Source organism: Rhamphochromis sp. 'chilingali' (genome assembly GCF_963969265.1).
Source record: "Rhamphochromis sp. 'chilingali' genome assembly, chromosome: 13".
NCBI classification, from domain to species: Eukaryota; Metazoa; Chordata; class Actinopteri; order Cichliformes; family Cichlidae; genus Rhamphochromis; species Rhamphochromis sp. 'chilingali'.
In genome coordinates this window covers 23,751,327-23,766,437 of record NC_137940.1, presented here as the reverse complement: position 1 = coordinate 23,766,437, position 15,111 = coordinate 23,751,327, and the positions used below count along the sequence as shown (strand labels likewise).

The 15,111-nt window shown below is 42.1% G+C and overlaps 2 protein-coding genes across 3 annotated transcripts in view; both read left to right on the top strand.

The window, feature by feature from the left end:
* Positions 1-7,778, top strand: part of ppp2r2ba (protein phosphatase 2, regulatory subunit B, beta a) — a 44,376-nt gene extending 36,598 nt beyond the window's left edge. For both annotated transcript variants that reach the window (XM_080900929.1, XM_080900930.1), the window contains exons 7-10: positions 1,716-1,885; positions 2,480-2,571; positions 2,677-2,800; positions 6,865-7,778. In XM_080900929.1, coding sequence (XP_080757055.1) covers positions 1,716-1,885; positions 2,480-2,571; positions 2,677-2,800; positions 6,865-7,020 — 542 coding nt within the window. In that variant the 3' untranslated portion in view covers positions 7,021-7,778. The remainder of the gene's footprint in view (positions 1-1,715; positions 1,886-2,479; positions 2,572-2,676; positions 2,801-6,864) is intronic.
* A 3,011-nt stretch (positions 7,779-10,789) lies between these two features.
* gpr151 (G protein-coupled receptor 151) lies at positions 10,790-12,742 on the top strand. The gene has a single exon (XM_080901235.1). The coding sequence runs from the start codon at positions 10,953-10,955 to the stop codon at positions 12,276-12,278; it is 1,326 nt and encodes a 441-aa protein (XP_080757361.1). The 5' UTR covers positions 10,790-10,952; the 3' UTR covers positions 12,279-12,742.
* Positions 12,743-15,111: the final 2,369 nt, after the last annotated feature.

Here is a 15,111-nt window from a genome sequence, read left to right as displayed (position 1 = left end):
ATGGTAGTCAACAAGGGAAATATAGCCCGATTCCAATATTCCACACCTTGGCTGTAAATTCACACTCAGCTCCACCTTTTTTTTTCAGCTGTGACATGTGGGCTTCCCCTGCTCAATATGCCACGATTGATAACACACGAATAAATCTTGTAGCGCGTCTCAAACAATGAATGGCCTTCTCCGAAGCTTGACATCACATGGATACACTTTAGCTGAATGAATAATGAATACATTGACATTTTTGCTGGGAAATCAATGGCTTAAGAGCAATCGCATTAGTCCCTCATGGACACACCCTGTTGTTCAATAATGTCACTCATTTCCTCAGACGTATTGATGGATCCACTGGACCCAGCACCAACACGGCCTGTTGAATTTCACATGAGCATCACATGAGAGCTGGAAAAAAAATGTTTACATTTGGAGACATTGGGCAGTTGAAGTTGTCGGCTTCATACTCTGATTGTTTGGCATGTGTGTGCCATTCCTAGACAGGTGCTTGTAGCAAACACACACAGGCAAAGCAGGCAGGTGCTCTTGTTAGCCTCAGGAGAGGTCTGTTAATACCAACCTACTGTCTCACTGCATTAACGTTTACGGCTCAGAGCAATGTAAAGCCTTCTCTCCTGCACTCACACACCACTCCTCCTTTTTGTGACACACACACAACACAAACTCACAATCATAGTGTATCTCCTTCTATATAGAAGGATATATATATATATATATATATATATATATATATATATATATATATATATATATATATATATATATATATATATATATATATATATATATATATATATATATATATAAAAAAAATAAATTCTGGAGCACGCTGCTATCAGTCAGTTTTACAGGAAGGATGAATGGCCGCCGAGGATTGCCAGTGAGCTGAGCCCCAGGACAAATAGAGAGAGGGACCAAACAGCCCCCCTGCTGACTCCCCGGGGACCCTATTATCCACCCGTGGATCTGGATGGGAGGGAGGGCAGGGGCACACATGCATATATACATGCACACATTACACTTGCTCTTATTCGCACGCATTCGCTGGCGCGCGCACATACAAATCCAGCAGGGCTCATATGGACCCAGCACTTTGACATTGATTTGTTTTTCTTATCCCTTCCTCATCCCCCCATTTTTTTTTCATCTCTCACACTGCATCCCGAGTTAGACTCCCCACTGATACATCACAGAGCTATTCTCCAGGCCTCAGCTGAGGAGTGGGATTGAGTGGAAGTGGGGGGAGAATGGTGGGGGAATTTTTTTTTTTTTGGTTTTTTTTTTTAAAGAGAGAGAGAGAGAGGGTAGGAAGGGTGGGAGGAAAAGAGGAGGAGGAGGAGGAGAAGGAACAATAACTTGACAGCTAACGATGGAATGCCTGTCTGTTATCCCCAGCGTGCTGGCCTACACACGGAACAGCAGCTGCCAAAATCAATATGAATCATAACCAATATTTACCCACCATGCTGACCCACAACTATCTCCCTAAACACACATGTAATTCTGTGAGGAGATGCAGCTGCTGCAGAAAACTCAGCATCCAGGCATTGTCGTGGCTGTCATTGTTTTCTAATAGCAGCCTCCACTGCCCAAACCGAATCTTCCTCCTTGAAGCGATTTAAAGTCTTTAAAGCAGCGAGCACCAACAGTGTAAAATCTTCTGTTGAAAGATAACTGCTTTATACATTTTCTTTTACATGTAGACTTTGAGGAGCCAGAGGATCCATCCACTCGCTCCTTCTTCTCTGAAATCATCTCATCCATCTCTGACGTGAAGTTCAGCCACAGCGGACGCTACCTGATGACAAGAGACTACCTCACTGTAAAGGTGTGGGACCTTCAAATGGAGAACAAGCCGCTCGAGACGTACCAGGTACGCTTTTCATTGTTCTCTCGTGTGCTTTTTAGATAGCTTGAGGGCTCCAAAGAAAATGTTCCGCTGCTGAAGTTAGTAAATAACCGCTGTGCCCAGATCAAATCAAAACTTATTGATTTCAGGCTTATCACTCAATATAATCCTGTTTCACTGTCACCCTGCCAATCTGTAACCGTGTCATGTGTAGCAATTACCCCAGGAGGGCTTATTGAGCTGAATGTCCGTAAGAAGACGGATAGTATAGGCGCTGATGGAACCCGGAGGGCAGAACCTCCCACTGTGTGGTCACGGCAGTCACGTCCACGCTGTCTGATCAGGGGAAGCCATCTTAGGGCAGATCATGATTGATAAGGCCATCAACCGGGCTCAAGGGATTCTCTGTCCAGTTCCACCTCAGCCTCCACCTGCTACCTAGCATCTTAGCACAGGTCACCAGGTCTTGAGGGATTACTGAAAGCAGAGCATATGGTGGTGCAGCTTATGGTTTCGGTGTGTTTGCCCACTAAAAGGCAATGCGAAGAACTCCAAAGGCCTATAAAGACTGATCCAAAAAGTACTGCAGATTGTCATGTTTTTGGTTTTGTTCTTCAGGTTCACGACTATTTACGGGGTAAGCTGTGTTCTCTGTACGAAAACGACTGCATCTTTGACAAGTTTGAGTGCGTCTGGAATGGATCAGACAGGTGAGACTTCTTTTCAGCGCCGCCATCGACCAGATCTACCAACCGCTCGGTCCATCCAGCCACCCCTCTCGATAACACCCCCTCTCTTCTTTTTTCCCTCCTCAGCGTCATAATGACCGGCTCTTACAACAATTTTTTCCGAATGTTCGACCGAAATACCAAACGCGATGTCACACTGGAAGCATCCAGAGAGAACAGCAAACCCAGAGCTATTCTGAAGCCTCGCAAGGTACCATCACCAACACAAGTTATCCTTTTTAAATTCAAAGACATCTGGTTTTAGTCTTATAATGCCTCACCGCAAGTGAGTTTCTAATGGAGAAATGCTAATTATTCACTGGTTCTCCAAAATTGTGATTCTTGCTGGATTGTGTGGATCTGTGACAGTTAATATCTTTTGATTTGTCAAGCAAAAGTATTCAATTTGTTAATTTGGAAACCTGTGATTGACATTATTTTCACTATTTTCTGACATGTTATCACCAAAGTATCAGAGGCAATCATTGACAGACTCATTGATAATGTAATTAGTTCAGGGTTTAAGCAATGATTGTCATAATCGATTAATTTGTCAATTATTTCCTAAGCCAAATGATTTATTGAATATCTATAAAAAGCTGGTCAATAGTGAAATTTCCTGCTGTAATTTTCACTGATTGAAAGTGGCACCTCCAGATGTCTTTGAGTTCATCTATGATATTCATTTATGACAAAAAAAAAAAAAGGATTAAGTAAATACCAGCAGTTTTTGTGACCAGTCGGTTTTGAGATTTTAAAGTAATGGTGTCACTAAAAACAATTCACTTCCCCTCCTTATATTCTGTAACTTTGATAAAAATGTCCTCACTAGAAATCTGCTGTACAAGTCCAGAAATTCAATATCAAAACAGACCTGACTTAACAGTGACAATCATGACTGAATACAACACACAAATGAACAAAAGAAATGTGTTTAGTATATGTACACAGTGCAGTCTTATGTTTCAAACTGCAGTAATCCGGTCTTTAAGTGATGACGTGATGAATACTGCTTCCGGGCCCAAAGTAGTCTGCATTTAATAAGGCTGTCATGTGTTTTAACATGTTTTAATGCTTTGTATCTTGTTCTATTTAATCTCAACAAGCCCCTAAAAACAGTCAGTGATCACTGTCAGCTTCTCTCGGTTTTTATTACTGCTAATCACTTTAAAGCTCAGTTTTTAAACCCTTACGATGTAACTACAGCCCAGCCCGTGCAGCAGTATATTAATGACTAACCTTGTATTGTGAATGGATTATCTAGGTGGTTCTCCTGACTGACGTTTGGTCAGTTTACAGTAATGTCTTCTGCCATGCAATTGCATTTGCCCCTAACCATTGGGAACCCTTATGTTAACTTTTATCGTGTGGAAAAAAGTCCTCCGTTTGTTAGCGTTTGCCCTCCAGCTTTACTGTTTATGTTATGTTAACATAGCTTTGTCATGCTAGCGATCACGTAGCACATCATTATATACCAGCTAGCCCAACTTCAGTAACAAATGTCGTTGCTGTTTAGTTTTCTGTCTTCATTTATGTTGGAAGTGATAGCAGAGCTGTACGTTTGAATTTGTTTCATAAATCGCTCAGTCAGAACATGGTATATTATTAGGGTTGCCAACTCCCTGAAAAATAAATAAGGGACACCTCGTGGCCAGGGCCGGGCGACCCAGTTGTCTTCACCCTTCCCAGTGTGGTGAATTTTCTAGCTCTTTTTTTGTGTGTGAAATTATTTTTTTAACCATTTGACTTGAAGTTGATTTAAGTAGATGCATATTCTATTCTTTGTGATATGAACACATGTGAAACAAATGATCATTTAGCCATTTATTTTTAGCTCAAAATGACAACATTAACACAGTAAAACAGGTCTCTTTCTTAAACAGAAGCCTGTCATGCTTAACTTTTGAGAATATAAGTAAATCTTTCTTTAAAAGCACTCTGTCCTGCTTAACTTAAAATAATAGAAAACAATAGAAAGAAAAATATTCTTGTAACAGTGCACATTTAGTGCATTTAGTACAATTGGCTTCAGTTGAGGTATTATTTCAGCTTTTCTAAAGCTAATCAGCTGCTCCTGTTTGTAAACCCGCTTGTTCCCATGATTACGCATCATAACTCATCATCATTATTCATCTATGTATTACTTTTATGTATTAGTCATCAATTTGTTGTAATCATCTATCCTTGCAGTTGTTTATTACACAAAATAAATTATATTATCACACTTCTGGCCACATAGCGCTGATATTCACTGCACATGCCCATATTAACGTTTTCCAGCCAGGTGTTTTCCTTTTCCCATTCTTCCCTTTCTCTGAGGGGAACAAACATTGCTGCTCTAATGCTGGGCTCACACTGTGCGGTTTTTGGCCCATTTTGAGCCGATTTTTGAGTGATCGGACCGATTTTGGCCTTCATCGTGCGTCGTGTAGTATATGTGGGGTAACGAGAAGTGATTAACACCTCATGACCAGCTCCCGATCATCAATCGCTCGTGAGGTTCTCACCACAGGCGCTCACACTGCTCGCGCGCAAACGTAAACGTTGGTGAAAAAGACGGCGCAGCACGGCTGTGCAGCGTGTGATCTGGACACAAGCGATGGAGGCACAACTTGTAGAACTTTGGAAAGCTCATCCGAGCCTTTTCGATGTGGCATCACAAAATTATCACAACCACAACAACCGTGAAAATAGTTGGATTTACACTGCTGCTAAATCACAGCTGCCTGATCATGTTTTTCATTAGCAATTTAGCAAAGTTGATGGTAGTGGTGTGTCTGTGTGAGTGAAAGACAGAGAGAGCGAGCGACAGATTTTCTGTTATAACCTTCATGTTATGGAGGCACAGTGTGAGCACTCAGGTCCCATCAGAGCATCGGGCGGTATAGTGTGAGAGTACATCGTGACATACGAACTTCTAACCCCTGCGAGTCAATCGTGCAGTTTGAGCAGGAGCTGAATAACGTGACTGAAAAAAATCGCACAGTGTCTGCCCAGCTTTAGGTGTACTGTCATCCGAGACTTGCACCGCAGTGTCGGCGTTTGTTCCCCTGTTGACCATGCTTCTTGTTGTGGTCATCTGTTGTCTTCCGGTATTTTCTCCGCAAGCGACCTTTCCTCGACCAATGAGATGAGCGGTAATCTGAATTGTCATACTCGAATTGTCATAAGTGTGCTGTCAGCTCATTGGTCACAAAGCAGGAGAGGGGCTGGGAATTATGTTTTCAAACAAAGCGTTAATTCCATAAACATTTATAGACTACTTTTGATTCTCACTGTATTACGGGACAAAGTGCGTCCCTTATTAGCTCAATACGGGACGTGTACTTTTGTTTCGAAATACGGGACGATTCCGTATTTTAAGGGACGGTTGGCAACCCTATATATTATATTTAGATGGAAGCTAGCAAGCTAACGCCCTGCTAACTTCTAACTCTGTTAAATATCATAAATTCTGTTTTCATGGATGCCTGGACGTTAAACTTAATTGTTACACCTGGTAGAGCAGCCACATTGATCATTTTATTACAGATGAGAGAATTTAGACAGTTTTCAACTCTCAGTAATGCTGCAGTGATCATTTGACTTAGGGACTTGCAGCGGAGTTTGGGCCCAGACATGGCTAATGACGTCAGACTTAAAGACCGGATACATGTTTTCAGTGGAGAGAAGAATCTTTTGTATACACAAAGCTGTAAAGAACAGCTTTAGGTTTAGGTTTTGAAGCACTTTAGGTTTTGCTTGCTCTCATCAAAGTTCTGTTTTCTGCTCATGAAAGATAACTTTAGATTTATGTTCTTTCATGTGTAAATATGGGGCTAGCTAATTTGCTAACTCAATCTTATATCAACTTTGTAAAGTGACCAAACCTGAAACAAATGTTGGTAATAGCCCTTTTTAAGTCCTATGTTTAGCATTTTGGCTATCACCATTAGAGGTTTTTGAACCAAACTGACCATATCTGGAAGGGTGCAAAGCTATCAGCTAACACTAGCTTGGCTCGTTATCAAGATGCATCCATTTATATCTCGCAGACACAGATACCTAATAAATACAGCCAGACTTTTAACTCACCAAAACTGGAGCATGGGCCTCTTAACGCTTAGCACCAACACGGTTTAGAGGTCCAGCTCAGTGACGCCATTGACGCCAGCTACAAGCCTAGTCAGCACCCCACCCACCCCGTCATCTTTCAAATGACTGACATCAGTGAAACGTGCGAGCTGCCACACTCCCACTTCTTAATGCCTCTTCATTTTTGTTGTTGTCCTCCAGGTGTGTGTAGGTGGGAAGCGGCGTAAGGATGAGATCAGCGTCGACAGCCTTGACTTCAGCAAGAAGATCCTTCACACGACGTGGCACCCACATGAAAACATCATTGCTGTAGCAGCCACCAACAACCTATACATCTTTCAGGACAAGGTCAACTAAAGGGCAGCCTGCCCCCTGCTGACCCCTGACCCTGCACCTGTAAGGGGCTGCTGTCTTGAATTCCCTGACTCTGCTGATGACGACCAGGGTAAAAGTATCCAGTGACTAAAGTGGGGGAAGTGGACAGCACATGTTTTAGGAAGCAACAACTTGATTCCTTGAAATCAAGAATGAACTTCTTCAATTTGACTTATAATTTAATTTATTTAGCCATGCGGACACCCGAAGAATTGTTTCCCATGCGTTTATGCAACAAGAGGATTGCTACCATCACATTATGACGTAGCAGCACTCTGGACCCTAAGGACAGAGGCAGATGTGGGCACAATGAACAGAAAATAGAGCACACTGACAGAAACCAGGCCTACGTGATGGTGGCTCACTGTCATGTAGCAACAGTGCCCCCTGTCTTTCGGTCTTCTCATGCTGCAATGCATGTGATCAACCCTGCAGCCTCTACGTGAGGCAAAATTCCTGAACAGCGCAATGTGCTGCAGAAGAGGAAAAGACTGTTAATCTCTGACCCGCAGAAACTGAGTTCTCGCTGCCTGTGACACAACACAGACAGTCTTTCTAGTACCAATCTCGTGTCTCCTTGTGAGACTGCTGTAGTCTGTAATGTGAATGAAGCCCTTCCAGGCTGTGTCATTGGGTTTTATTTAACGCTTTTGTTTTTGTTGAGTCCTTCTCTCGGTCAATGAGTCTATTTAGAAGCTGTGGTGCCTTCTTTTGGTATGTGGGGGTTCGATGTAGTGGAAGGGAGGGGAGGGGAGGGTCGGGTGGGGAGGAGGGGTAATGGCCACAAGGAGGGAGTGTGTGAATGTTTCAAATGAAATGTTAACTTAGGATTTTTTTTTGTTCTTTTTCTTTCTTTCTTTCTCTCTAAATAAACAAACACACACAAAAAAAGCTCCACACAGGTCCCAAGTAGAAAAAGTGCTTGAATCAATGTAGTCACAATTCTACATTAGAGCACTGGTTTCATGCTTGTGAGCTCAGGGGAGAATGCTGTGATATGTACAAAGTAATTGTTGCTCTCACCTTGCAAGTCAGTCTGATGTTGTCAGTTTGCAAGAGACACAAACAAAGTCACATTCATTTCTAAATTTCTTGCCACATTTTCTCTTTATTTGGATAGTACTAAAAATGATCTGTAGACTGTAGATTGGTCGACTCATCGTGTTGACATATTGAATTTAAAACTTGAGATTTTCTTGGCCTAACAATGCTAGCATAGCTTTTTTTTTTCTTTGCATGCGTTGGATCTGATTCTGATGAAGCTGACAGCCTGCGTATAGCTATATTTGTACATCTGCAGATCATCTGGGGCACTATTCAGTTTTTTTAATATAAATATTAGATTGCTGCAATGCCTTTCCATGTTTCTCATCAAGCTGAAAATGGGTAACATGGAACAGTAGCAGATTGTCTTTCAGCACTCGGCTCTTACCGGCCAACTCCCGTAAAGCAAAGGTCTAAGTGAACTCTGTGAAATCAGGGAATAATTAAGTGTGATTCCTTTAAACAGTAATGTCTTCTAAACAACCTCCTTTGTGACACTCTAATTGAAAAAAAAAAGACTTTTATAGCTCAGAATGTATTGAAATGCAATGAAATACCATGCAGTCTTTATGCTTACTGGACTTTCTTTTGAATAAAAAAAAAGAATAAAGATGTGCAAGTTCAAATCATGCACTGGTGGACTTTCTCTGTTAACACCTGCTGAATCAATTATCAAACTTTATGTAAGATGTTTTATGGGCTAAGACCGTTTCTGCTTGTGGTGTTAGGGCGCCCTCGTGTGGACAAAAATTAAGACAAATAAAGGCAGTCCAGCTGATGAAATGGGATTTTCCTCAACCTCCTAAGACCCGAACTCTTCCACAGCATGCATTTTTAATTTCTCTTTGATATTTGGGCTGATTGGGGCCTGATGAATGTAAAAACAAAGAATTAACAGATTTTTTTTTTTTTTTTTTACCTTATTTTTGTTTTTAAGAAAAATAAGAGCCACATATAAGGATATTTGTTTACAATTTTGATAGAACAGTAGCAGTATAATGTCCTCGTAAGTGGATATCAGGCCTTAGGAGAGCAAAATTTTGGTCTTTGGTATTTTGGTCTAAATAACCCAAAATGTGATGTCCATATATGTGGATGCCAGGTCCTAGGAGGTTAAGCAAAGTTACAGCTAGGTCCATAAGTACTTGTAATATTGTGCCTGTATATCACTATGTTGGATTTTAAATCAATCAAGATGCAATTTTCAGCTTTAATTCACTACACATGAATTTCTGGACCACACCTCATACTACATATTCCTACATTTTAGGCTGTTTGTTGTCATTTCATCAGTATTTGCTATGACCATCTTTATTTTTCACCACAGTCTGAACATCCTGAGGCAAGCTTTCTGTAATTTCTTTGAGTAGTATAGACATTCAAAGCTCTTCTTTGGATGTTGGCTACCTTTTGTCCTCAACTTGCCTATGAAGTTTTCCAGCTAATAGATCTTGTTGTTGCAAAACTATAATTTTATGCCTCTCAAACTTATCTTTGGTATGATTGTATGTCAAACTCTAACAAATTATGTGTTTTTGTGACAGGCTGATAGTAAGAAAATGCAACTAGAGCAACTAAAGGTGGCTGCAATGAAAGGTCTGGTAGGGAAACACAACATTTGGTGATAGACTTCAGGCACTCGTTGATTTAAAGGAATTTCACCCAAGTATTAAAACGTGTTAAAATTAAAATGATGTTAGTCTGTGAAGTTACATTTGAGTCGCTGAAAATGAGGGGCTGTATTTCTTAAACAATTAATGCCATGAGTGTTTAACTTCAAATTCACTGTGGTGGTTTACAAAGACAAAATTATAAAAACTGTTCATCTGAGCACATTTACAGGAGACTTCTTCTGATTGGTTCTGGTTGGTTTATTCATATTAATATCCATCCATCCATCTTCTTCCGCTTTATCCGGGGCCGGGTCACGGGTCAGCAGCCTAAGCAGAGAAGCCCAGACCACCCTCTCCCTAGCCACCTCCTCCAGCTTATCCGGGGGAACACCAAGGCATTCCCAGGCCAGCCGAGAGATATAATCTCTCCAGCGTGTCCTGGGTCTGCCCCGGGGCCTCCTCCCGGTGGGACATGCCCAGAACACCTAACCCAGGAGGCATCCTTGTCAGATGCCCGAACCACCTCAGCTGGCTCCTTTCGATGTGGAAGAGCAGCGGCTCTACTCTGAGTCCCTCCCAGATGGCTGAACTTCTCACCCTATCTCTAAGGGAGAGGCCAGCCACCCGTTGGAGGAAGCTCAATATTAATATCTATTGTTGTTTATATATGATGAAATTTTGAAAACAAAACAAAACAAAAGAAACATTTTAAATGAAGCTTGTGATTATGTCCCAACCACCTCATTGATAAATCACATACTCTGTCAGGATGTCTAGTGAATGCAGGTCACAGTTTATGGTAGTGCCTTGGGTAGGCACTGTTACCTTTAACTCTTATTTAAGGAATCTGATTACTGTTAAGACCATAACTTTAATGAATCATTTGCACCAATCCAGTATATTCATCTGTGCTGAGATTTTCCTAATTGGCCCCATGTGGGTGTAGTCTACACACATTTTGCCAGCTGGGGACAGCAGCTGTCAATCAAACAGCATCTTTATAACTTGCTCGAGATGCTGCACCATCGCATCTCGGGATAAACCAGAGGACTGTCAGGTGCTCTGTACACTGCGAAGTCATTGCTTCTCTGGTGCTTAAATTTGAACAGGTGTAAACTCCAAGATATATTGTCACATTGTTTTTGGACATTTTTTCCGCCCAGGGCATTTTTCCCCTACATTTCCTGCCTGCCTTCAATTATTTTTTAAAATTCATTTATTATCTTCTTGTGACCAGATCAGCATCTTCTGGAAACAATGGATAAGCTTAGTGGGACCAATAGCACTGTGGTGAACAGCTCTGTAGACATGTGGTCATTTAGTGAACACGATTCCTTCCAGCACCTGGACACGACTGAGCTCAGGGTCCTGGTGCCAGCTATTCTGGGAGTCATTTGTATCCTGGGCGCGGCTTGCAATCTCACTGCGATGGTCATCCTGTTCTCTAATGCGCACAAAGGCAAACTGTCTCTCATCAACTCCCTCATTTTCAACCTGATGTTTGCAGATGGGCTGGTGCTGATGTTTACAGTGCCTTTCAGGGCTGCCTCATACTCCAAGACGAGCTGGAATCTAGGCTGGGTGGTGTGCAAGACAGCCGACTGGTTTCTCCAATCCTGCATGGTTGTGAAGAGCTTCACCGTGGCCATCATGGCCAAAGCCTGCTACCGCTACGTGTCAAATCCAAACAAGCAGGTGAGCATACACCTGGGCTCCATCCTGGTGGTGCTCTTCTTCATATGGCTGTCTGGCTGCACTGTCACCATCCCACACTGGCTGTTTGCTCGGCTGCAGAGAGAGATCCGTGGGCTGGTGTGCGTAATGACGGTTCCTCCTGAAGCCCAGGATTTCATGTCTGTGTATGTGAAAGCGTATCCTCTGGGGGTCTACTGTGCACCTCTGAGCATTGCCCTTATGTATTTCTGGAAGGCTTATGGCCAGTGCCAGCGCCGTTCCAGTAAGAGTCAGAATCTCCGTACACAGATCAGATCCAGGAAGCTCACTTTAATGCTTTTCAGCCTCACTGTGGCCATGGCTGTCCTCTGGATTCCTCACTGGGTTGTGTGGCTTTGGGAGCGCCAGATTGCAGAAAAGGAAACTGAAGGAGCTCAGCCCCTTATTTCCTCTCCTCCCCTTCTCCTTATCCTTTCTGCTCAGCTGCTCACCTTCTCTCTGTCTTTGGTAAACCCTCTCATTGTCCTTTCTCTCTCCGAGGAGTTCAGAGAGGGTTACAGGGGGCTTTGGAGACGCCTCACCCTGCGCAAGCAACTGCCACCTAAGCCTGGACCCCACAACCCCACCACTCTCCAGTCCCCTTGTCCTAGACCAGAGACCTCAGGTCAGCTGCGGGGGGAGAGAAGCCTTCAATCAGGCTGCAGCAAGGAAGCCACCAGGGAGGCTCAGCCTCAGCCGGAGCAAGTCGGAGCAGAAGGAGGAGGGAGGGAAGCGGACACCGTGAGTCTTAAAGATGGGAGCGTCTTGCCTGATGTGGAGCAGTTCTGGCACGAGAGGGAAGGTGGATCACTCACACAGGAAAACGACCCTGTGCCGTGGGAGAACCAAAGCATAGAGGAAAAAAAATAGCTACCACCTTTTCAGCCGATCATCACCCGACCGAAGCTGAGAGGACTGCAGAGTGCTGAACTGTAAATAACTGTAATTCTGTCAGGTGTGTTTATAGTATTATTCAAAGGTAAGAAGTGCAATCGGTGTGAATGTGGACTACATCTATATCTGTGTAAACGACCGAATTCACAACAATGTGTTAGCATTACTATATTTAGAGTAAGGTGATTTTTGGTGGCTGTACATAGAAACTTCTGGCAATAATGATTATGTAAATTACACAGTAGAACAGATCTGTATATCCTGTATGTCCTGGTGTTTCTGTGGAATATTTGCCAGCTTATATTATTTGGACTTCATGCTGCTCTTTGAACATATAAAAAATAATTTTTGCAGCTGTGCAATAACTGCATGTAAATACTCTCTGAATGTTATAAAGTAATGCTAAAGTAGACCAGCTTTTTTGCACAAAAATGAAAAGATCTGTGGGGATTGTTTTGTGATCTAATAAAGAGTATTAAAATTTAACTCAAGTGTGGTTGTTTTTGTGGTGTCAAAAATATTCTTGTTATTGGTTTAATCAGTGGCACTCACGCACATACAGTAGCATCCTAAAGGGATGCATCAAACATGTCTCAAGCTGATCGGGTCATTGAATGTATTTTCATAAGGGTATTCATTAGATTTGCTGAAGTTTTATAATTAGAGAGAAAGAGCCGTCGTCTGAACTCACATGCAGTTTTACTGGAATCTCACAAGGAATTCTCTCTTCACTGATTTAAACACACATAACAGGTATCACAGTAAAAGGGATAAACATCACGAGTGGAAACTCTGCTGATCTGTAATCAATTTGTCTGTCTGCTGCTGTGATTAACACTCAAGCCCATTCTGAATAATCTTCCTCCTCCTCCCTAATGAAAGACCTACATTCTTATTTTTTTACGTGTAGTTAAATCTCAGGGTTTTACATCCTAAAATGAGGGTAAAAGGTTGAAAAAAAGAGAGAGCAGAGGAAAGTTTAGGTTCTAATCACCCTGTTTTCGCTTTCCCCTCCCTCATGACATTTTCCTCTCATTAATCATTTATATTGACCTTTTATTGCCAGAGGCAAAATACATCAATCAGAGCAACACTTAACTATACAACCCACCATCAGTCCCCGGGGTAGTGACCTGACCATAAACACTGAAGGCAACAAAAAGCTAGACCCTCATTAGTGGACTGAAGTTTTCACCTCTGCTGTTTCAGCGGTGAAATAATGCAATGTTATTGCAAAACAAAAACAAACAGTAACTGAACATTAATCGTGGCTGTTGTACTATCTTTAACAAAAGTACACGGATGTTATTTACAGCCATGGTTGTTGGCACCTCTGGCTGAAGCATTTAGTCTGGTAAATGAGCCAGTAAATCTGCAGTTGTGGGATTTTATCCAATTTCAACAGAAACCCCAGGAGCTGCTAATATCTGGCAGGCATCTCGCTTGCTCATTTGGCACAGTTACTGGCAGGTGAAGTGATTTCCAAAAAGCATGTGCACAACAATCAAACTCCAGGCTTGAACCCAAACCTTCAATTAAACTTCATAAGATTTTTTTTGTATTGTTCCAAGATTTGCATGCTACCATTAAATCATTTTATTTTCAGCCAAGAGGAGCCTGTGCACTTCCTCTACATGCTATAATGTAGACCGAATATGCAAAATATAGTATAGCTGTATATTTAATGGTGTCATGCACACGTTTTTTTAGTGCGTGCATTAGAGTTTGTTTTACTTATTGTGCCTGATCAGACTGCACCTGCCCCAAGTAACAACTCCCTCACACTTCTGTGTGATTGCTCAAGACCACAGAGCTTACATACATCACTTGTCATATTGGAAATCATGCCCCCAGTCGGGTGTTTACTTCATAATAATAAAATAATCAATAAAAAAATCTATGGAACAGATTAACTGATCTGTTTTTCTTCCATGAGAGAATGGAGACACTTACTGCATGCAATGAAGAGACTGGCTGTAAACGCGTGCTGATGTGAAGTGACTGCCATTGTCATAGCACAAATTAGCCTCTCGGCGATAATAACCCACATTTCTGTTACACAATGGATAACCACAAAGAAACGGTTTGCGTTCACTCTGATATCAGTGTGCTGATCTACGGTCTTACACCGCATAAACCAAGAGGCAGCTCAACATTATGCTGCAGTGGGGGAAACTGCGATTGCCTCCCAGTGTCTGCTCCTTTATTTCACAAACTGTAATATTTGATAAACTCAGGTGTTACTAATGACATTAATAAAGATTCTCATCTAGGTATAGAGCCTTCATTAATTTGATTAGTAGTACCTGTGTTTGCCTGTTAGTGTATGCCATTTTTGGCATTAAATAGTTCATCCTGAATTCAGCCTATTTACTTTTGAAAGAAAGTAAGCAATAAAAAAGCATCGTCAGTGTGTCAGTGTTGAATAATAAATGTGAAATAGCTTGATAACAGAGTCAGGACAAAGAGGAATTTTCAGGCCGACTGGCGAAAAGTGAATTTTTGTGTGTGTTAAATGATCAACATGACAAGTGGCAAAACAACTTGGGTTTAATGAGGTCATTATACAAGGCAGGGGAGCATCCAGCAGGAGAGATCCTCTCTTTACTGGCCTCCTGGCTGTGTCCCTCTCCCACTGTGAGGGGAGGCGGGGGTGTCACCCCCGCGTTTCATCCCACAGCCAATCATCATCTCTAATAAATGAACCTCCACAGGAAGTGACATGGTAGCGAACACTAATTACGCTCAGCAGGGGAGGCTGGCTGCAATTAAGCCACATGCTAAAACCTTTGCCTACCAATGCCTGTGG